Source organism: Homalodisca vitripennis, chromosome 5 (assembly GCF_021130785.1).
Source record: "Homalodisca vitripennis isolate AUS2020 chromosome 5, UT_GWSS_2.1, whole genome shotgun sequence".
Taxonomy (NCBI): domain Eukaryota; kingdom Metazoa; phylum Arthropoda; class Insecta; order Hemiptera; family Cicadellidae; genus Homalodisca; species Homalodisca vitripennis.
In genome coordinates, this window is record NC_060211.1 from 148,016,016 (window position 1) to 148,038,913 (window position 22,898).

The following is a 22,898-nucleotide window of genomic DNA, read 5'->3' on the forward strand; positions in this document are numbered from 1 at the left end:
GCCGGAAGTAGATTTCAAGGACAGAAAGTAGGTGCTTTCCAAGACCTTTGCAAGTCTATATTTCCTTGGCATCAGGGCAGGCAAACTCAGCTGTAGATGTAATTGATTCGAACTAGAAACGTATGGTCCTACACGAGCAAACCTCAAATAAGACATTGTAAAATTTACTTAACATTCTAATCTCTTAATTGTGAACACTGAAATAGTAATTACCACATATAAGCCTACATTTTTGGAAAATTATCTTAGAGCTCCATCTTAATACATCGTAAAAGGTTTCACTAAGAAGGGTACGCTCTTCGGTTTTGGAAATTGTGTGCGAACCCGCGACCACCTGTTAGTAAAATGTAAAAATAAAAGCTAATTTATGTCTGTTAATGTGCCTGTATGTATCACTTAAAGGTTCGATATTAAGAGTTAAACAATAAATACTCCATTATTTACAGGATCCGACCCAACACAATCGAGCAGTGTGTGGGAAAAGAGGTAAGATGCAACTCACGGAATCTCAGCACTCTAATCGTATTTACTCGCCATTGGCCTAAAACGAACAGCAGGTCACAAATGAAACTGTCGTAACACGTGATATGCTAATGGCGCCATTGTTGTGCGGCCAGTTGTGAGGAAACTGGATCAGTTCGTGGAAATTGCGTTATAGTGTGCCAATGAAAATTTTGTATAAAGCGAAATCCGAGCAATAATGTTATTATTGAAGTTTCGGTCGTAAATTGCGTAAACGGCAAGCAGTAAGTTCGGATTCAGTAAGTTAGTCAAGAACAGTAGTTTTGGTTGGCGTTATAAAGAAGTTAAGTAAAACCACGTTAATGGGTGAATTAACAATATTTCAGTGAATAGTAACAAATAGCTAGTCAGTATAAGAGCAGTTGATAGATGAGGGAGGACCCCCGCTAACTTGTCTGACACGCCCGATTAGTTTAAAAGCAACGTGATGTACATAACGACCTACCCTATTTTCGTATATTATAGCGACAGTCTTTGTTTCGTTTTGATTTACGCTGAACTGCCTGATTCCACCTGTACAATTCATATACCGGACCCTGATATGTGTGTCACAATGCAAGTAGCAGCTCAAGTGCCGTGATGAGATTAGAACTCAAAGCTTACAGAGTATACGGGTCTCTTCTTTTGTTTTTCACATCTGTTCGACAGTAGGCTACAATCATAGATCGGCAACGATTTTTGGATTAAAACAGTCATTGTCTCGTGTATTTTGCCGTAGATGATGAGCTGTGTATGTAGTCTACTATTTGGGTCTTTTTACTTGTGGGCTATCATAGTTCTTTGCTAAGATTCTTCACTCTGGACACTATTTGGATCTTTCGTAGATTGTACTGATTGAATTCTTCCACGTTACTTTTGGGTTTTGTCTACGTTGATTTTACTGCTACCATTTGAATGCTTTTTACTTCAACCCCTTTACTTGGATCTTACTATTTAAAACCTACAACTTTAATGCTTCAAACCCCATACTATTTGGATCCTACCACTTAGATTCTGCTATTTAAACGTTTCTTGTTGGATCCTTCCGTTTGATCGTTCTGAGCGAGCGCCTCTACTGGGATCGTTTTACTTGTACCTCAACAACGGGATTTGTTGAGATTGGTTTTCCTTCAAGATGCATTGCATCTGTTGTCAGTACACAATCTTGTTGATTACGTGGAGTCTTCTATAGGTATTCAGTAACTTTTGAGAGGGACTGGAGTAAAGAATTGGATTATAGTATTAGAAGCTAAATTTTAACTTACTTAGCTAACTTAACACATCAGGGACTTTGCGGGCACGTGAGTCGGCCTCCCTCCAGACTCGACGGTCACACTCCGAGTGACGGGTGTGTGTTGGGCAACACGGGCAAGGGGGACCGACTGGCGGACTCCCGTCATTTTGCTGAAAGATTAACATAAATCTAAATTTTCACCAGTAACCTATACACGGATAGTTTTAATAATTAGTAATTACACTATCAGTTGTGATTAATAACTATAAGTAAATATTGTATTTTACAATGGATTGTAAATTTCTTCAATTTAGTGAAATTTCAGAATTTTGCTAGGACATTCATCCCCATATCGTCCGTGAATATATTCTTTGTTCGAATTCCATATAAAACTATAGGAGTCTTTTGATTACTATTAATTATTGAGCTACTTATTAATAAAATTACAAAGAAAATACGAAGCTTGGCTATTAAAAGACTACACTTCATAACCTAGTGAAGTAAAATTCCCGGGAATTTACAATCGAGGAAATGTTCCTAGGGAATATTGTCAGCAACATTTCCAAAGTTTATAAAATTCCTGGAAATTATGATTAATTTCCAAGATAGCGCAAAAAGCTGAAAATAATAGGTAAAAGTAGCTGTAGTTATATGGTCAAATCAAACTTTAAAACTGAAATATATTTTAAAATAAAATTATAATCAAATAAAACTGGTAATATAAAAATCAGAATATTGGCAATTATTAGCTGAACAATTATAAATTGTAAAGATGAATAACGCAAAGAAACAGTGAATTTATAAAAATAAGTTGTTAATATTTTACATCTAGGATGTTCGAACATGAGTTCCAAGATAAAATTACTTCTTTAAACAATGCTTGATTTTTAAATGCTTGAGTTTTTAATAATGGTTCAGGAATCTAAATCCATTCAGTTCTATAAATTCTCAGGATATTGTCTATACAGGAAATTAATGCATGGAATGATAATTCTTGGATTCAAATGTATGAATTCACTTAGTTAACATAGTTTTAAAGCTCTATAACTGTAAGGCATTAAGGATTTTAAATTTTAATAAATTCCTACTTTTGGGAATATTGCCATTTCATAAATTCCCTCCCACTGGCAATATTCCCGGTCCACATCCCTATCATAACCTGCAATTCATTTTAGTTAGTGATGTAAGAGGCAATTTGTTTTGTATAAGAACACTATCTAGTTTGTCTTGAAATCAATATTGGAATTTTTACCACGAAAGAAGTCTATTGTCAATCATGTTAGTTTTGGGAGAGGATATCGGGTCAATTATTTCATAAACCATCCTGTCTAGCTTGACACTTCCTAAAACTGACCGCCCGAGGATGTATCACGTCAGCCAACTAGATAAAGAGGTTAAAATTAGCAAATTCCAGGTCATTTTTAGTCTCTTTATCTTGTTAGCTGACGCTGATAAACTATTTACATCTGACTCTTATAAAAATATAAGATGTATAAAAAACCTATTAATTGGAATTTTAATCTTTTATCCACCTTTTCTATCGTCCATCACCAGAAGCTAACGTGATATACGTTTATTTTGTTAATTTTATTCGTAGGGAAAATTCCCCTTACAGTTTATTCTAAATTCGTATTAGGCTTGAAATTGGTAACTACTTGTGTATATTGGTAATGAGAGTCATATGTAGTTCGTCGAGTGTTACATATTAATTGAACATAATTGGTGTCTGTACCTTCCCAGCTAATTAACTCAATTATAATTTAATTAATTGACCGACACAAGGTCAGCACTCACTTTTCGTTATCATCTGGTAAGTTCGTTTGCTGACAAATTGAGGTAAAAGTTCAATGTCCATGTCAACAGCTTGAATAATTACAGCATGTTTCACAAAGTTGTAGAAAAAAATAGTCCTTCCAGCTCAGTAGGTAGATTTTGTGACAGTTTAAATATTCATAATTTATATTCAACGGATTTACATATACTCAATATTTCAAAATTGTTCAAGATACAAAACATTGCTTCAAACAACATTTTTATGAAATGTTACAATCTCTCCAGAACATTTGTTATTTTTACTCCAGGTTTATAAATAACGGAGTTGCGAATTTGAAAACCGTTTGAATGCCTCCATAATGAAATTAAATAACTAACCAAGCTAGCCAATGAACTTAGTTGAGATATTTATAAAGTAACTCAAAGAAACTAAGTTTGAATTAGTTTCCGCATTCCTGTCGCCAGTTCTGGGTGATTGAAAATTTCATATGGGATTATCATTTACATTTACATAATAACAGATTAAGATACAATAAAAATTGTTAACTACAAAATATTTTGGAAATGCTATGATCATTCCAGAACACGTTTTGTTTTTTTCCCTAGATTTATAAATAACGGGGTTATACATTTTTTAAAGTATGAATAGCCGGAATATTGAAACGCAATGATATCTAGTTGACCAATGAGCTTACCCGAGGTATTTATTAAATTAATTTTGTTTACTAAGTTTGAACCTATACTCTTTGGGACAGAGTTTGTTCTACAAAATATATTATATAGCATATATATATATATATATATATATATATATATAAACTTTTGAACAGAGGGGTGGCTTTGAACTCTGGAGCCATGTTTGGAGAAGTCATACAGAAATTCTCTGTAAGTGTTACCATGATGACAATTTATTGCAATGGGCTGATTTTATGTACAAAATCTACCTAGGAACCATAAAACTGGCTGAATAAAAATGATTCATTTAGACACAGTAAATTGTACAGTTTGGTGTTTAGTAGAAACATAAAATTAGATTGCACTTTAATCTCAAACCGACATATGTGATACATGTTGTACAACATTTTTGATTCAATACATAAACATGGAATTTACAGAATGGAAATTTATCTCATCTGTTACATGGGAGAATTGGCAGTATATAAAACCGGAATTGGAAGCTTGTGTCTATGCAATATCAATGAAGTAGGGGGTGGAAATGTGGGTGGCCCCTTCCCTTTCCTCACCACTAAAGGTCAACATTAGGTCATATGTGACCTCCTCGTATTGTGTTTTATATAAACACAAATTGATCTGTGTTTGATATATTGATCTTTGAAGACTCTAGGAACAATGTAAGACTAGTAGTGGATAGTATAATAATAAATAATATTTATTTGTGAAGTCGCCTGATAATGAACCTTGGATTTCCTAAGAACTTGTTCAAAAAATAAATAATATTGGAAAAATGTTTACTAACTGCTATTTATAAATTTATCTGTTTGACATTTCCAAACAAATTTTATGTGGGCAATTTTCAATTGCAAACATCAAAACAGCTTTTTGGGTCAATAGAACATCAGAACCACATATCAATTGGCCACATAAAAGTGAAGGTCAAGGTCAAATGCATTTTATAACCTTTATTATTTAGTTACATTTTTAGCAAGTAAATCTTATTTGATAACCTCTCCCTTTCTGTTTTTATCATCAATTAAGTTATATCTGTTTTAGGATAACATTAATAAAAGCAAAGCTTTTACAAATAGAAGATTTTCACATTAAAGATTTATGGAATTCTCATTTTATCTAAGGTAACGATACGCAAAGGACTATAACACTATAATAAAAAAATATTTCTTCACCCAGAGCATGTCAAAATTCACAACTGAAACAGCAGAGTGTATTAAATTTTTATTAGTTTGAAACATAAATAAGTATGATATATAATTACTCACCGTAATAATCCTTGTTTTTGTGTCGTGAGACCCATTTCAGTTGGCCTATTGGAAGACATATATATATATATACTAGCTGTTTCCCGCGGCTTCGCACGCTTTTCGTAAGTTTTGCCCGCGTATGAGCATTTCTGGTTGAAGTAAATTATATTTCCAACCCCGATGTAGATTTTACCTTGATGTCACGATCAAGAAAATATGTCAAAAATGTATTGTACATGCATAATGTATTTTATTACAAAGTGGTCTACCACTCAACCTTTAAGTTCAACCAAAAATTTAGTTTAGACAATTATACATCATAACTTAGCGCCTTCAAATAGTGTTTCACTGTTTAATATACGTATCTATCTCGTAATTGCAGGTTATAATGTGCAGGCGCTTTGAAAACTTTTCTTCATTTTATTCGTTTATATTCACGACATAAGCGAATAATTCAGATAATAACTATCCTATCTTCTAAGTTAGACTAAATTACGGATACATGTGAAATTTGATTGAAATTGGTTCAGTCGTTTTGGAGTTTATTGGCAACATACATCGTGACTCAAGATTTTTATATATATAAGATATTTTATTTCTGTGTTGTACCATGTTTCATTGTGTTATCACAACACAAGGACACAAAAACAAGAATTGTTCAGGAGAGTAATTATATATCTATTAATAAAACAATCCAGAGGCTTTCACTATGAGTAAATAAATATGTTGAGTCAATCTTGTCTTTTCACATGTTCTCACTCCTTTTTCCTTTCTCCTCCTTATACGTTTTAGGAGAAGTTACTTTGATGGTCCAAAGCATTTTATTTTTGTGTTAGTGGCTGTTTTATTTTGAATTATCTAAGTAGTTTTTGTGCATTACTCCTTTTTTGTGTAATATTTTTAATCGTTGTACCTGAAAAGTCATGTATTTTGAAATGAAACTTGATTTACTTAATGATTTTAATTAAGTTTCCATTTATAAGGTCATTAGGTATTAATCAAAAAGATACAATTTTCATTTCCTTCTAAACACTCTGATTCAAATTAGGATGCACAGAATTTGCAGTGTTGTAACTGAACTCGGATATGGTAATTGTTAAAATCGTGTAGGGAAACCTGTGGGTATATGATTCCTTAATTCTCGTGTTCATAAGGACGAAATGTAGAATACAATTCTTTCTGTATGGTTCTGTAACCATATGTGGGATTGGAAAGGTTATTGTTAAAGATTGTTAAATTATAAACATATTTTACATGAATCTTATGAGATGGCTTGTGTGATGAAATAAAATATCTTATTCAAATCAGTAAGCTTCTGCAGTGTGTATTCTGAAAATCTATGATAATAAAATATTTGATTTAATAAAATATCTGTTCCATGTAAATATTCCGTAATGGACAGCAATTGGATTTTATAAATTTATGTGTGTAGGCACTGTATTGTAAGCAGAGCTTGTTAGGGAATTCAAATGTCTTTCTAAGTATGACCAGAGTTGATGATAGTTTCAATATGGGGAACTAAAATTTTAAGTGTATTAATAAATGGATAAAGTTTGTAATATACTGTGAAAAAGTTTTTTCTTTTTTTGTATTATAAGAAATTCCCAAGGGGTCAATTTAGAGACTTAGAGGTACATTTTTAATAGCGTTATGAAACATTTTTAATAATATTAATTTTTAATTAATTAAATGATTAAAGTAACAGTTGTAACACCACAGATATTTATTGCCAAAGGTTAACCCACATTATAAAAGGTACTGGTAGCTATGTATAAAACCTGTTTCTGCTTTATCAAACGTAGTAATACTTACAATACCTTGCAGCAGTTAAGGTGGGAAGAGGACAAAGCAAATCAAACTTGTAGTAATACTTACAATACCTTGCAGCAGTTGAGGTGGGAAGACGACAAAGCAAATCAAACTTGTAGTAATACTTACAATACCTTGCAGCAGTTAAGGTGGGAAGAGGACAAAGCAAATCAAACTTGTAGTAATACTTACAATACCTTGCAGCAGTTGAGGTGGGAAGAGGACAAAGCAAATCAAACTTGTAGTAATACTTACAATACCTTGCAGCAGTTAAGGTGGGAAGAGGACAAAGCAAATCAAACTTGTAGTAATACTTACAATACCTTGCAGCAGTTGAGGTGGGAAGAGGACAAAGCAAATCAAACTTGTAGTAATACTTACAATACCTTGTAGCAGTTGAGGTGATAAGAGGACAAAGCATATCAAACTGTAGTAATACTTACAATACCTTGTAGCAGTTGAGGTGATAAGAGGACAAAGCATATCAAACTTGTAGTAATACTTACAATACCTTGTAGCAGTTGAGGTGATAAGAGGACAAAGCATATCAAACTTGTAGTAATACTTACAATACCTTGTAGCAGTTGAGGTGATAAGAGGACAAAGCATATCAAACTTGTAGTAATATTTACACTACCTTGCAGCAGTTGAGGTGATAAGAGGACAAAGCATATCAAACTTGTAGTAATACTTACAATACCTTGTAGCAGTTGAGGTGATAAGAGGACAAAGCATATCAAACTTGTAGTAATATTTACACTACCTTGCAGCAGTTAAGGTGGGCAGAGGACAAAGCAATCAGCATATTAGTGCCACCAAACTAACTTTAGTTTGTAGAAATTAACTGTGAATTATTCCCTCATGGGTAACTGTAGGATCACTACACTATTTAGTCCATTGTAAGCTATAATAGTTCAACTTGCAGATGTTGTGGGTTATTGTGGTGAGGCATATAAAGCTACAGTCACAGAGGTACAATGGTTGAGATGGCTCATGGACAAATTGCTTCGTCCTGTTTTATAGTTATTTTACTAACAAGGTCTGATGACAACATTTCAATTTACAAACAGTTATTGAATTAATATTTCAACCTGTTTCCTGTTATTCGAGAGACCAAGGTAAAATCTGTTTGAGTTTATTTCTAAAAATAGAATAAGGTATGTTGAGAAAAAAAAGTGCCCACAGTTTTGTTCTGTTTACTTAGACTAGTAAAAGTGTACCTTATTAGTGTAAGTTATTTTGAGTTTCTCTCCTCTTTTCTTTCTATTAGGATTGCGTAATAAAATCAATATAATAATTAAGATAAATTTAATAACTTTCATTAACATCCTATGGTTCATTCAGGGTGTAAAAAGAGTTCTGAACGGGCTTCATAATTCCCGAATGGTTACAGGTAAAGCAATAAAGCTTGGCACATCATTTCTGCAACTATAAATCTACTTATGAAGTAACTACTCTTTTTTTGTCGTAACAAGAAGACAGAAGGAAATCTTAAATTAGAGCATATGTCAGCGTATGGTGTAGTGTTTAGCGGATACAACAGTTATCGGAAGATAACCAGATTAAGCAACATCGAGCATGGTTACTGCTTGGATGGGTGACCACTAAGCCATCTTGTCCTTGCAAGCAACCCGCCTACCTGGCCATTGGTGGTGGTTCAGAAGTCACCTTTAACCCTAGAACACTATTGTGCGTAATTTTTACGCATATGCGTCATCTTTATAGTCACACCTACTCTCTCTCTCACTCTTCCTGCTCAAGCTTTGGACAATGCTCCGAAGTTTAAGAGTGCGTGTAGTTCTTTTTTTGTCTCAGTATTGATTTTTATTTAGGCTGTGCGTCAATTTTACGTAGCAGTAGTATTTCGATGACACAAAGCCAGAAAATTATTTATTATATGTTGATGCAAATAATCTTTACACATGGTTATGGTCTTATGCAAAATTTACCATATGATGATATTAAGTGGATGGATCCGAAAACATATACAAAAGAAAAATGGAAAGATACAATTTTAGAACTTACTGGTGATGAATCTTATGGTTATATTCTTGAAGTTGATCTTGAATATCCCGTAAATTTACATGAAAATCATAAAGATTTACCTCTTGCTCCTGAACATTATAAAAATAAGTTGTGCACAACCCTATTAAACAAAACTGAATATGTTGTTCATTTAAAAAATTTGGAATTCTATCTAGAACATGGAATGGTGTTAAAACATGTGAATAGAGTTATAGCGTTTGATCAGAAACCTTTTATGAAAGAATATTTTGATTTTAATACAAATATGAGAACCAAGGCTACAAGCGACTTTGAGAAAGATTTTTACAAGTTGATGAACAACTCAGTTTTTGGAAAAAGTATGGAAAATGTGCGAAATAGATCCAATATCAAACTAGGGAATGAAGAATTTTCTATGAAGCAGGCCAAGAAAACGAACTTCAAATGTTTCAATATCTTTGACGACAACTGTATAGCGAGTCATATGTACAAGCAGAAAGTTAAATTTAATAAACCAATCTACATAGAATTTTCAGTTCTTGACCTTTCAAAGTTGTTGATGTACGAGTTTTATTACGATAAACGAAATATGATCCAGACTTGAATCTATGTTATATGGATACAGACAGTTATTTTCTAGAAATGAAACGAGATCCTTATAAAATTATTAAAGAAAATATAGATGAGTTTGATACGAGTGATTATCCAAAAGATCATGAATGTTTCTTCATAAATAAAATACGTACATTTTACGTATAGGTAGTGATAAGTGTGTATACTAAAATAAGTAAGTAAACCTATTTTAGGTTGTCTTTTGGTTAAAAAAAGTCTTGGAGTTAGTAGACAATTTGTAGTATCAAAATGGAAGACACACGTACTGTCGAAGATGACGAAATTCCCAATTTACTTGAGGAAGACTTTTTTTTTTGTTCTATTAGGACAAGAAGCTTATAAATTGCACTTCGTCCTGTAAGAACCTTTGCGCTGCTTCCGGAGTGATAGGATATTCAGGATGGGTAAGGTTAGGGAGTAAGGGCCGCCTCCTATCGAGATCCAGGAGGAAGAATTAGGGCACTACATCTCAAAGTCATCCCGGAAGAAGGGGAGGCCAGCTCTGAACCAGCCTCCCCAGTCAAAGTAGGCAGGGGGTGGCACACCCTTGTTGAGGTTAACAAGAACCTCTGAGGTAAGGGAACAAACCCCACCAACTCCAACAGTCATCTTCCACAGTAGACTAGACCTATCGAATTGCCCATGAACCCCAGAATCTCAACATTTGCGGTTAGTGATGTGCCGCTACTGGACATCCATAAGGTTGCCCAGATTGAAGTGGCACATCGGTTTTTGCTGTGCCCAGTGGTGGGTTCAACTGGTAGGTATAAACCAGCCAGAAGTGATCCCTGCTGGGTGTGAGGAAGACATTAGTGATGACGATATCTTGGAATCCCAAAGCTCTTCAGAAGATGAGTATGACAGTGATGCTGACCTTGAGTTCGTGCCAATGAAATTTCAGATGAGATTATCATGCCCATAAAAAAAAAAATATTGAGAGGAAACAGACCCAGGGGTCAGCAAAAGAAAGAAAAGATAATGATGCAGTGGCAGTAGGATCGTCAAAAGTAAGAAAAATAACTGGTTACTAGGAATCGAGACCTGCCTGTTATTTCTACAGAACAAGAAAAAACTGATACTACAAAAATTTTCAAGCCAGATACAGACACGCTTTTTGGAAAGAATGAGTTTCTGTGGCATTGTAGATATGAAGATAAGGTTAGGAAAACACCTGCAAAAAATGTTGTTTACATTAACCCTGGTCCTACCGCAAATGCAAGGCAGTCTCAAGATCCTATAGAGTGCTTCAAGCTTTTTTTAACTCAAAAACTAGTTGAGAAGATCAAAAGACATACAAATGAAGAAATAAGTTTGAAAAGAGCTAAGTATAAAGATCCATCACATTTTTCACTGAAATATGTAGACTCAGAAGTAATACATACACTTTTGGGCCTACTGATTTTGTCTGGTGCTCTAAAGGACAATCACCTTTCATCAAGGCTTTTGTTTAACTCTAACCTGTGTGGAATAAATATTGAGCTACATTGTCCGAAAGAAGGTTTTGTTTTATTGTTGACTGCTTGAGATTCGATTGCAAAGATACAAGATAAGAAAGGAAGAAAGAGACATACACACACACACACACACAAGCACACTTGCTTAACACATGCATCCTCACCTTAAGAAAGCACATAGGCAAGAAAATACACAAACACAATGCATGCACATAAACCTTCACATAACCTAAAAAAACAAAAACAGACCTGCTACGTAAAATTTACGTATCGGTAGTAATAAAGGTATATCAAATCACGGTAGTGTTCTAGGGTTAAGCAATTTGTCCCAAGGTTGTGTCAGAGAGGGCTTCTTAGTCCTAACTTCACCTGATCAAATAAGATATCTTTACTGTACTCTCCTTTTGTAGAGTACATGTTTAGTACCCATGTTTAGTAGTACATCAAATTAAAGGTCTCCATTAACAGAGTACATTTCCACAAATCCGACCTGAAAACGTTCAATCTTTAAAATTTACAATGTGTAGGTTATGTATTGGCTCTTCATATCCAATGGAGGATGGTCTACAAGGAGTTAGGCAAAAAAAATTAATGTAAGATAGCTCAAGAATTGCATTATTTTTAACTTGTAGAGCGTCCTCCATTGGTTGTGAAGAGTCAATAACCTCCTTAAAAACTATTTCTTAAGTCCAGTATTTTATATTAAGTTTAACTTTCACAACTTGAGCCAAGATAAGAATATTAAACTACCTATAACAACAGTACCTATACATAGTAAATGTTTCAAAATTTAAACCAGCGTAAGTTTTTTAAAGATTGAACCTTTTGAATTTAAGATTTCCTTCTGACTCCTTGCGGGCCATCCCCCTGACACGACAAAAAAAAATGTAGTTACTTCAAAAAGTAGATTTATAGATGGAGTAATGATGTACCAAGTTTTATTGCTTTTCGTGTAAATCGTTTGGAAATTATGAAGCCCGTGCGGGACTTTTTTTACACCTAGTAGTATTACCACGCAACATATGTTATTCCTAATATCTAACTTATTATATGAGAAAATGACTATATTTTACAACTTAGGAACGCTACCCAGCAGGGATCATTTTTGGCTGATTTATACCTTCCAGTTTAACCTGCCACTGGGCACAGCAAAAACCGATGTGTCACTTTAATCTGGGCAACCTTATGGATGTCCAGGAGCGGCTTATCACTAACCGCTGATGTCGAGATTCTGGGGTGCAAATTTAATTTGTTAGGTTTGTGGGTGATGACTGTTGGACAGTCTACTTTGACTGGAGAGGCTGGTTCAGAGCTGGTCACCCCTTCTTCTGGGGGGGACATGACTTTGAGATTATTGTCCTAATTCTTCCTCATGAGTATAGATAGGAGGGGCCCCTACCCCGTAACCTTACCCATCCTAAATATCCTGTCACTCCAGAAGCAGCGCTAAGGTTCTTATAGGACTAAGTGCAATTTATAACAACAAATCTTGTGAAAGTATAAAACATATAAATATTTATGGTATCCTAAAAACTGTATTGCAATTTTTACAAACAAAAAGTAACTCCTCATATCCAACTATTGTACAGGGTGAGGCAATGACAACTCCACATTTGTTTTATATCACAAATTTAATACTTTTAATATTTTACTGCTAAATAACATATAATTAAATGGGTAATACTAAGCAAGTTTACTTTGTCAAAATTAATTTTTTGAAAACTATATACTTTAACCTTGAACCCACTGACATTCCTCGAGACAGTTACAAAAGGCACAAACACTTGTTTGAGCATTTCTTGAGAAACTGTCTGAACTTTCTTTGTAATCCTTTGCTTCAGGTCATGCAAATTTCTCGGACGAGTTTGAAAAAACATAAACTTCAGTAGTCCCATAGGAAAAAAAACAAACAGATACATCTGGTGATCAAGCTGGCCTTGTCACCAAATCTTAAGATCAAACTACTATAAAAAAACTATTTTTTATATTTTTACTCAAATATTAAATTGTTTTTTCATAGATTTTTAAAATTGTTTGCTGATCGGTTGTCCTCTTTAGAAAATGAAGAATATACTTAGTTAGTTTCAGAAAGGAGGTCTATGTTAAAGCTGAGTTTTTTAATAAGTTGACCAATGATAAGTGCAGGTTCATAATATGTTTAATAACGTGTTGTTTTTCTGTTTTCCTTATTGGAATTGGGAATCAGAATAGTTTACTTTTACTTATGAGCATGATTTACTACTTAACTTATGGTGTCTACATCATTAGTTTTACTAGAAAATAGTTCAATGCACATTCTTTTTAATGTATTAGAGGTTCTGTTACTGGTTTGAAGTATTTTGTTTTCTCCGTACTCTTACGATGATGCTGAATATGACCTGTAGAATGTTGAGTACACATAAGCTAACTATCAAGAGAGTGATAAGCTCTGATACAGTGATGTGATGCCCATCAATCTTATCACTGTATACTGATAACAGTATACAAAGTTTATTAACAACAAGAAATATTTCAGAAAATACTTAATACAGTCATTAAATTTGTAAAAATAAATTTGTTTTCTTCTGAAGTTGTTTTTTTTTTTTAAGGAGATAAGGGTAACTTTTAAATGAACATTAGGGTATTTAAGAGCCAGCCATCTTACTGGTGGCCATGTTGATGTTAGCTCCATAAGAACAGTGTTAAATTTAAAACATGTTTATGCCCTTATTTTTACCAGTAAGAAGTATAATAATTGTGTAACTTCTTCAGAGATATGTTTTAAAGAAAGAAACAAAACAAAAAATCACACATTTTCTGTTAGTTGTTTACTATCTTACAATTATCCTTGAAAATTGTTCTTTGATTACTTTAACTATGCTTTCAACATCGTAAAAGCAATTTTTTACAATTGAATATTTGTTGTAATCCATTTAATTTAAATGTGTATTAAATTTATTATTTTTGATAATATTTTATAATGAAAGATGAATAAATTGCAAAACTACTGTTATAAAGTTCAAAATTATTCAGTCACAAATATTCATAAATCTCAATTACCATAGAATCAATATTATTAACACTTATATTTTATATCAAAAGCCAGATTGAAGGTTTTCTTCCTGTATTACATTATAATTCAAGTTAGTTGTTTTCTATTCCATATCAGGTCATAGTAGAGTTGTAGTTATCTCAAATCTTGAAGAGTCTCAGAAATATGTTTAAAATTATTGTATTAAATAATTATTGTAGTACATATTATTGTTTTAAATAATGCGTGTAAACTAAATATGGCCGTGAATAACTTTTTATGGAATGGCTATTTTCTGGTTTGCTCATACTTGTGTTTAAAGAATATTTGTATAAGAATTTCATTTTTAATGCTGAATTGTTTATATGCTTTAGGTAAAGTCCTAATAACTAATGGTGTCGTTTTTGATACTTTAGATTATCTTCTCATGGGTACAGATTTGAGTTTGAGTACTTCACACTTTTAACATATTATTAAGTTGGTTTACATATATGATTGTCTTTACAAATATTTTGATTAAAAAATAACGAGGAATAAAAAGTTGTTCCCAAAAATATAATGGTTATAGTTAATCTAACAGGAATTTTAAACTAGAGTTGAGGGTGATGGGGGATTTACAAATATGAATTTCTTAACAAATATTTTGATTAAAAAATAATGACGGATAAAAAGTGTTTCCCAAAGATATAATGGTTATAGTTAATCTAACAGGAATTTCAAACTAGAGTAGTGGTGAGGGGAGGGGGTTGTGTCTCCTGTTCAGTTGACAACAAAGTGGTGGGTGATATTAGGCAACAGTAAACAGAGAATATGAAGGTCTAGTGTAATAATAGAATCTGTGAGTGTGATGGCGCGATCACTGTGAATGATTCTCACTGCCATGCCGAGTGTTTGAGGGTTATCTCTCTGCAGTTTCATAATGTCTGCACGATATCTAACCTTGGACTGTTATAATCTGTGGTCAGTCTCTCGCGTCCTCACTGCTGCAGCCGACTCTGCTCACTCTCCCACCGCTCCGACAACCGCCAGGTAGTGTAGTGCTAGTGCTAATATGCTGTATATACTTCACGAGATCAATGTCATCTCCCGGTTCTGGAAACTGTTTTTCGTCTTCTACTCCTGCTATTTATTCGTCAAGTCGGTTACATTTTATGCAAACGCCGAGTGAATGGTTTGAGGTACATTTTAAGTGTTTTGGACCACTTTTTTAAAAAGAAAAAATTTATGTAAGTAGTGTTCTGTGTAAGTGAATTGTTTTGTCTGTTGACTTTATATTCAAAATTAAGTATTTTACACTTTGTATTAATAACGAGTAAAATTAAAATTTGGAAAACAGTAGTAGTAACTACTATTAATTAAGTAAAGCAAATTGTAAGAAATATTGTTCTCCTGTATGAAATATTATTGAAGGCATGGGTAGTCTACTAAGTTTTTAATCTCACACATTCTTTAGTTATAAAGAAAAATAACTTTAATGAATTCTTATCTGACCAACAGTAGCTTCGAGCAGTTAATTGAATTTAAAATCTATTTATTTAGGTATGAGTAGTATGAGATTATATTAAACACTTCTTTTTGTCAATTTTATTTTATAAGTTTAAAAATTAGTAAGTTACTAAAGCAAAAATGAGCACTAAACTAAATATGCCATAAAATTTTAAATTTTAAAACCTTTTTTTTTATTTTATAGAATATTTGTAATGATGCTTTTCATGAAACAATTTTTCTCCCATCCCCGTAAGAGAGATTGCTTTCACAAAATGTTTTCCTAATCACCATACACTTGACTTGAATTGATGATTGTATTTGTGTTACTGTCACAGTTACACTTCAGTTAACAATTAAACTTGATGTAATATTATTAGTTACAATTTTTTTCTAGTATTGTAAAATTCTAATTAACATATGCAACAAGTCTTGTTGCTGAATGCAATGCCTCTCATATTTTGAACAATTTTACATATCTAAATCAACAAGGTGTAAGTTTTGTCTGAATTAAGCGGAACTCACTATAAAAATAAAAGAATGTTTTACAGTTTAAAAAACATGTTATTTGGAGCGATGTAGATTATTTAAAGCAAAAATGAGGAACAAATTTGTCATGGTTTTTGCAAACTTTTGCAATCTCCTCCATATCCATCTCCTTGACCCTGACCTCATGATTCCTCAATGTATCTCCAAGTATAACCTTCACTATCTAATCTAAGTATAGACAACCTATCTTAGTCTGAGTTCAAATCCCTGCTAAGTTCACGCATGTTGGCCAATCTGTTATAATGTGCGATTGTTGTTCATGATATCCTCTACACGTGGATGTCATCCCCTTAGACAGTGATGTTGTTTAGGGGGTAGCAACTATCACACGTGTGACCGCTGAGTGATCCTGTTCTTGTAAATAGCCTTTACCCCTCCTTGGCTATTCAGAAGTCACCTTATGCAGTTGGTATCATGTGTCTTCTAAACAAAAATGTACAGCTGTGATGGGAAATGAACCATTTCTTTATTAATATGCTCTCATCACAAAAAAAGCATTATGCTAATAAATATATCTATAGAGGAAAGCTTTACTTAATCCTTTATATAGCGTGTATCCATTTAGATACACCATCCTGACCGTGTATTCTCATTAGTGTGTCTCACTCATTGTATACTGCCGTGTAGAGTTAAATATGATTATTAGTAATAAAAGTGGTCTAATGTTAAAGTAGAAATTGCAGTTTTGAATAAGTTTAAAATTCCCATTTACTTAGCAGTCTTCAGTACATGATTAGATTATGTAAAAATCAGTGATGAACAGTGTAGAGAACACAGTAGTGACAGTATAATTTTTTTTTGCAGTGCGATGTCAGCTAAAGCAATCAGAGAAGCAACAGGGAAGGACATCATCAACAGGAACCTCGGTAGTGCTACGACCGCAGCAAAATGCAGATTTGCAAGTGTAACCGAAAGCACAGACTTCAATCAACTTGCCATTGAAAACCCTTGGCTCAAAACTGAGGTAAATTTCAAACCAAGACAGAGTTTTTCCTAGAGAAGGTTTTATACACCTAAGATGTGGTTGTTCCTGTGGAAGGGCTGTAATATTTTAGCTATAAATTTCCTAACAGACTAAACACCACTTTTAAGATATTTTGGGCCATTTTTGAGGTGGCAGAAAATGAGTGTTTTTAACTTTCTTTTTTAAAGAGTTCATCTTAATAACTACTATCCTTGACCTCAACAAGAACAATAAATATTAATTCCTTTAGTATGTACTGTGTTATTTCGACTGAAATACTATACAGGGCAACCTGTCAGGGTTCTTTTGTAATGAAATTTGTAGGTTTTGTTAAAGGACAGTAGCAGATTTTTTTTATCAGCGTGACAGTCCTAAATCAATTCTACTCATGTTTGTTTTTTTTTTTTTTTGCTGCAAATTACTTTTCTTTATTATACTTTTGTACTTGACTTCCAACTATCTTTTAAATATATTTTCTGTAATTAAATTGTGTTACATTATTCTTTTTAACACTTTCAATACTGTTTTATACCAAGTGATCTTGAAATGTATTGGTTTTAATGCATTTAAGTGTTTGCTACATTCGGTGTGGAAGCTTTCTAATGAATAACAATATAATTGTACTTCTTCTTTATTTAAAATGAAAGTTATTGAACAGAAATAACATTTTTTGTGTGGGTGGTGTGTGTCATTAAATTTAGAAGACTTTTGCATGTATTGATATACAACCTAATTGGTGACATTTCAAACAACCATCTACTTCATACAGTATATTACTAGCATTACTGAACACTCAAGTGTCCAAAATTAATTTCAAAATTCATCAATTAAAATAATACCCTTGGCTTCTATTCTATACAACGAAGAATGAATAGTAAAAAAAAAAAAAAAAAACACTTTTTGTATTATGCTAAGTTTATAAAAATAAGTAATATTACTATTGTAGATTAGCGTTTCAATGCTAATGACTCATTCCTCTTTAAAGATAGATTGGGCTAGTTGCTCTAATGTTTACAACTTGACTTGCAGAAATTGGTGGTGAAGCCTGACCAGCTGATCAAGCGGAGAGGCAAGCTTGGACTGATCAAGGTCAATGCGGACTACGCTGACGTCCAGAAATGGATCAGTCAACGCATGAACAAGGATCAGCAGGTCAGTTTCAAGTCTGCTTTCTTTATCTTCAGTCTGAGTTGAGAATGCTTTGTGAGATGATTGCAGCTGGTAATACAGTCAACTTCCTGGAGTAAGGGAAAAGTCTTGTCACTCAAATGAAAAACTATAAATGATTATGATTGAGTTGCTTAATTTGTTGATGAAACATTTTTACCTGTGAAGAGAATCCTTGGTTGATATTGTATCAATAGATTATCAACCAAACAATTAGGTTTAAAAGTGTGCAACTTGCAGTTGAGTGAGCTTCATCAGGAGCAAACACAGTCAACAGATTTTGTTTTTGGAGAGAGACAGTTTCTGGTGATAGTTATCTCTATTAGTTAGGAAACTTAAATCCATGCTAATGCTTGTTCCAAACCAGGTCGCAAACCTAATACTGGGCGATATGTATGGTGTGATTGTTCATATTAAATGTTGGTTAGGCAACTCCTACACTGGGCTCAACCTACTCCCACTGCATTTCACACACACCCATGGTGGCTGTATATCTATAAATTTGCATCTTAACTGTCATCTGATTCACCAAATTAAACAAGAATTAAAAACTGAGCAGTGCAATGAGAAACATAGACGATGATTGGTAGGACATCCTGACCATTGGTGCTGTGAGTGCATGAGCAAGAATGCTTTGGACGATGAACCATACTAGAGTGTTGTGGCTGAGCGGTCTAAGATGTCGGATTTTGGATCTGAGTTATATATAGTACAGGTTCAAATCCTGCTTGTGATTGTTCTACTTTTTTTAATGTACCATTGATCTCATACAGCACTGACTCTCCCCCTTATTCTGTGAGATAAGATCCTCACAAAGGCGAGAGGCCCATGAGGATGGGCAGAATAAGGTTTAAAAGGAGATCGCCCTTTTCTTTAATGAGAAAAACAATGCAACACATTACGTTTCTGAAATATTAATAAAATATTGTTGTATGAATAAAATTAGTGTATTGCAACTTTATCTAGTTCATACTACCATATTTGTGTCAAATATCTTACTAAATGGATTTTCTACTACCGAATGTTCAATTTACTTTTAAAACTTTTTGTATGTATAAGGCTAGCAGTATGAGGTAGTAGCCTGTCGCACAGTTGTAAACAATATATCTGGCACGAGCTTTATGTATTTTGCAGTCTGACCAAATACAACTATTTAAATTTTGTTGGTTTTATTGGGTGTACACATGTAAATCTTTCTTTTAAATATATTCATGTAATTTAATTTTCTTTGTAGAGTAAGCAGTTTTATGACAAAATTCATTTATTAGTTAAAATAATTTACTAATTAAAAATAAATAAAAAGGAATAATTTCAATAAAGATTCATGATTACTGTTAGTTTGAGCTTGTTGAACAAAGGGTGACAACGACACATAGAACTAGCTTCATCCATTGTTTCAATAACTCTCTTTTAAATTATAAGAATGTGATTTACAAATAATGAGTGTCTCTATAATACATTTGACTCATAAGAAATGTAGTACTGAAATATGGTCAGCAGTTAGATACTCAGTCTATAGAATATATCTTAATTCACAATGACAAAAGATCTATCTAGTTTGTATGTTTTTGGAAAACCAATTGGCGTTTATTTTTAAATTCAAACAGTAGCTTACAACAGCAATTGCTGCTTTTTGCACACTGTTCCTAAATACTTGTAAATGAACTCACAGTTTATACATTTTAATTAAACAGAACACTAAATGAATAAACAATAATGTACTTAATTTTTAAATCAGCTTTTGTTGAGATGATTTAATTTGGTAGACCCGTAGACGTGTATAATTATTTTCTTCAGAGCTTCAAAACTTTTGTGGGGACCGATTTGCCTACGGAATTAAATATATAGATTTTTAATAGATATGTGTGCTGAACATGTTTATTAAAAGGTAATCTGGCCATCAGATAAAAGAGTTCAAAACTATTGAATATGTTGTTTATTATTTGTTCTGCAAAGAACTTGAAAAATTACTCCACTGATATTGAAAACTTCCTTTGATACTGTGCATTGTTAATTTGTTTGTATTGATAGAAAATAAAGTTTTTCATTTGCATAGATTATAGAGTGAGCATTTAATGTTATGGAGCAAATCATTAATTGCAGCAATTTATTTTGTTTCTGTATAGAATTTTATCAAGATAACGGTTACTCTGAAAGTGATTTTTTACAGGTTGGCCGCGCCACTGGAAAACTCAGAAACTTCATCATTGAACCTTTTCTACCGCACACAGAGGTTAGTAAATTTTTATGCCATAAAATGGAAGCTTAGCATTAACACGTTCACGATGACTGTTTATTTCCTGAATTTTTTTATTTGCTATTAAATTTCTTAATAATAAAGGAAAATAACCATAATAGTTTCTTTTTTACATTAAACGTCTAAGTATAACGAGAAACGTTTGTAGGCTTCACAATTTTGCACAAAAATAATGATTTCAATATGTTTTTCAATGTTTCTCTGTGTACCCCAAGAGGTAGCTAAAAAATTAATTTACCTCAAAATTAAGCAATCGTGCGCACAATACTCTGAGGTATTTATTTAAGAGAGGGATCAAATTTAACAAACCACCAAGACAGGCAAGCAATAAAAACACAATAAGGAAATACATAGCAACATGTACCCCATCGGTACGACGGCAGTTGTGAAATATCGCATGTACCCAACGGGGTACATGTCATCATGAACGTGTTAATAACTTCTCTGTACTGAGTGTTCCTAAGCCTGATGCATTTTTGCATCTGCCACAGTCAATGTCAATATGTTAACTGGGGAACATACAGCTTGCTTTTCTTTACCTTCAGTATTGATAAGTTTGATACATAGTTAAACACTGGTTGACAATTTATATTAAAACATCTTGTAAACATCTGAGACAATGAGATTAGAGTTCACAGTAACAATCTTTTTCCTTCACTTGTGACTAAATTGCAAGAGTTTAATCACACACATTTTCCAGGAAAGAGTTTCTATTTAAAACAGTACAATAAATTTGTGTATATACTCAAAGGTGTAGAGCACTTAAAAAGTGTTTAGAGTGCCATGATCAAGTGGATCAGTTGGTGGTGTACGTCTGATCTTATGATCAAGTGTATTCTGACATCACCTGGCAGGGTTTTGTAAACAAACCAAACTGATTTGATGATCAGAAGGCAGTAATCTAGAGGATTCTTAGAGCTATACAATGGTTCTGTTACATTATCAGTCATAACATTATTTTTTGTTGTCTAATTTATCACTATCAAAGATAAATTTAATCTGGATTTAAAACTCTTAATAACATTTTCTGCTGAACAGTTCGACAATTTGAAGTTGTTTGATAAAAGAATGTAGCATTTTTGATGTTAATTATCTTTTTTTATTATTGAATCTTCAGAAAATACACTGTTTCTTATCAAAAACTCAAGTTATTTAAAATGAAACATATTTGAAAATTAAAATTCACAAAACAAATTAAAAATTATTTAATGTATAAAAGTATTAATTAATTTTACAAAATTCCACTTCACATTAGGTAAGGGCAGGTAATTTCAAGATAATATTTAAAAGCATTATTAACAAAATTATTTATTATACTTGTTGCGTTCCATTTCAAAACTAAAGCAACAATGTGGAAAAAAACGTAGTAGGCATACCACATAAAATATGAATTAGTTAGTTAATTACATGGCTTGATACTGTCATTTAACCCTCTGGACACAGAGGATTGATTCTCAGTTCAGTAGATCTAATTGTTGTTTTTCCTCTTGCATTATTGTCACCTGTCTTATCAGCTTATTTTATTTCACTGACTGAAAATTGCAAAAACTAAATAAGATGAAAGTCATTCAAATAAATAATACTGAAAGATTGACAACTTTACTGTTGTACTCGGGGAAAAGAAATCTTTAAGATTGAAATATCGGTATTTGGAAAATAATTAAGCTAAACTCTCTTCTTTAAAGACGTAGAGAAGGGCAACGCGTCTCAACAATACTGTTTAATGTATTGATAAGTAATTAATAATTCACAACATTATTATTTTAAATTTTAATGTTGGAATTTTGTTTTAATATTGTTGGGAATCACATTAATTTCCCACATGAAAAACTACAGAAAGATATTCAATTTATTAAACAAAATTTGTTGTGTTTAGAATGTGTAACCACAAGTAATTGTGTGTCACGCTCTAACAATCAGATTACTGTATTGTAGGAAATTAGAATTGCTGTATAGTAAAATTTCTGATTCAGTATATGCCTGTAAGTAATGCTTAAGAAATAAAGTACAAAAAATAAATAAAACTCACTAACACATATACATATTTAAATTAAAGCTATAGTGCATTATCAGTAGACCTAAGTGTTGGATATTGCCTCCTCAGGCCATATATTGAAAGTAAGAGGAACAATGAAAATCATT

At 32.7% G+C, this 22,898-nt stretch overlaps 1 protein-coding gene across 4 annotated transcripts in view; it reads left to right on the forward strand.

Moving 5' to 3' along the window:
- The window catches only part of LOC124363005 (ATP-citrate synthase), a 64,767-nt gene that overhangs the window by 27,942 nt on the left and 13,927 nt on the right, over positions 1-22,898 (forward strand). The window contains exons 1-4 of one of the 4 annotated variants that reach the window (XM_046818044.1): positions 15,224-15,363; positions 17,173-17,332; positions 18,362-18,484; positions 20,670-20,732. In XM_046818044.1, coding sequence (XP_046674000.1) covers positions 15,254-15,363; positions 17,173-17,332; positions 18,362-18,484; positions 20,670-20,732 — 456 coding nt within the window. In that variant the 5' untranslated portion in view covers positions 15,224-15,253. Of the gene's footprint in view, positions 1-15,223; positions 15,364-15,385; positions 15,561-17,172; positions 17,333-18,361; positions 18,485-20,669; positions 20,733-22,898 lie in introns of those variants that run through there. The other 3 variants (XM_046818048.1, XM_046818047.1, XM_046818046.1) reach the window with 3 other exon arrangements.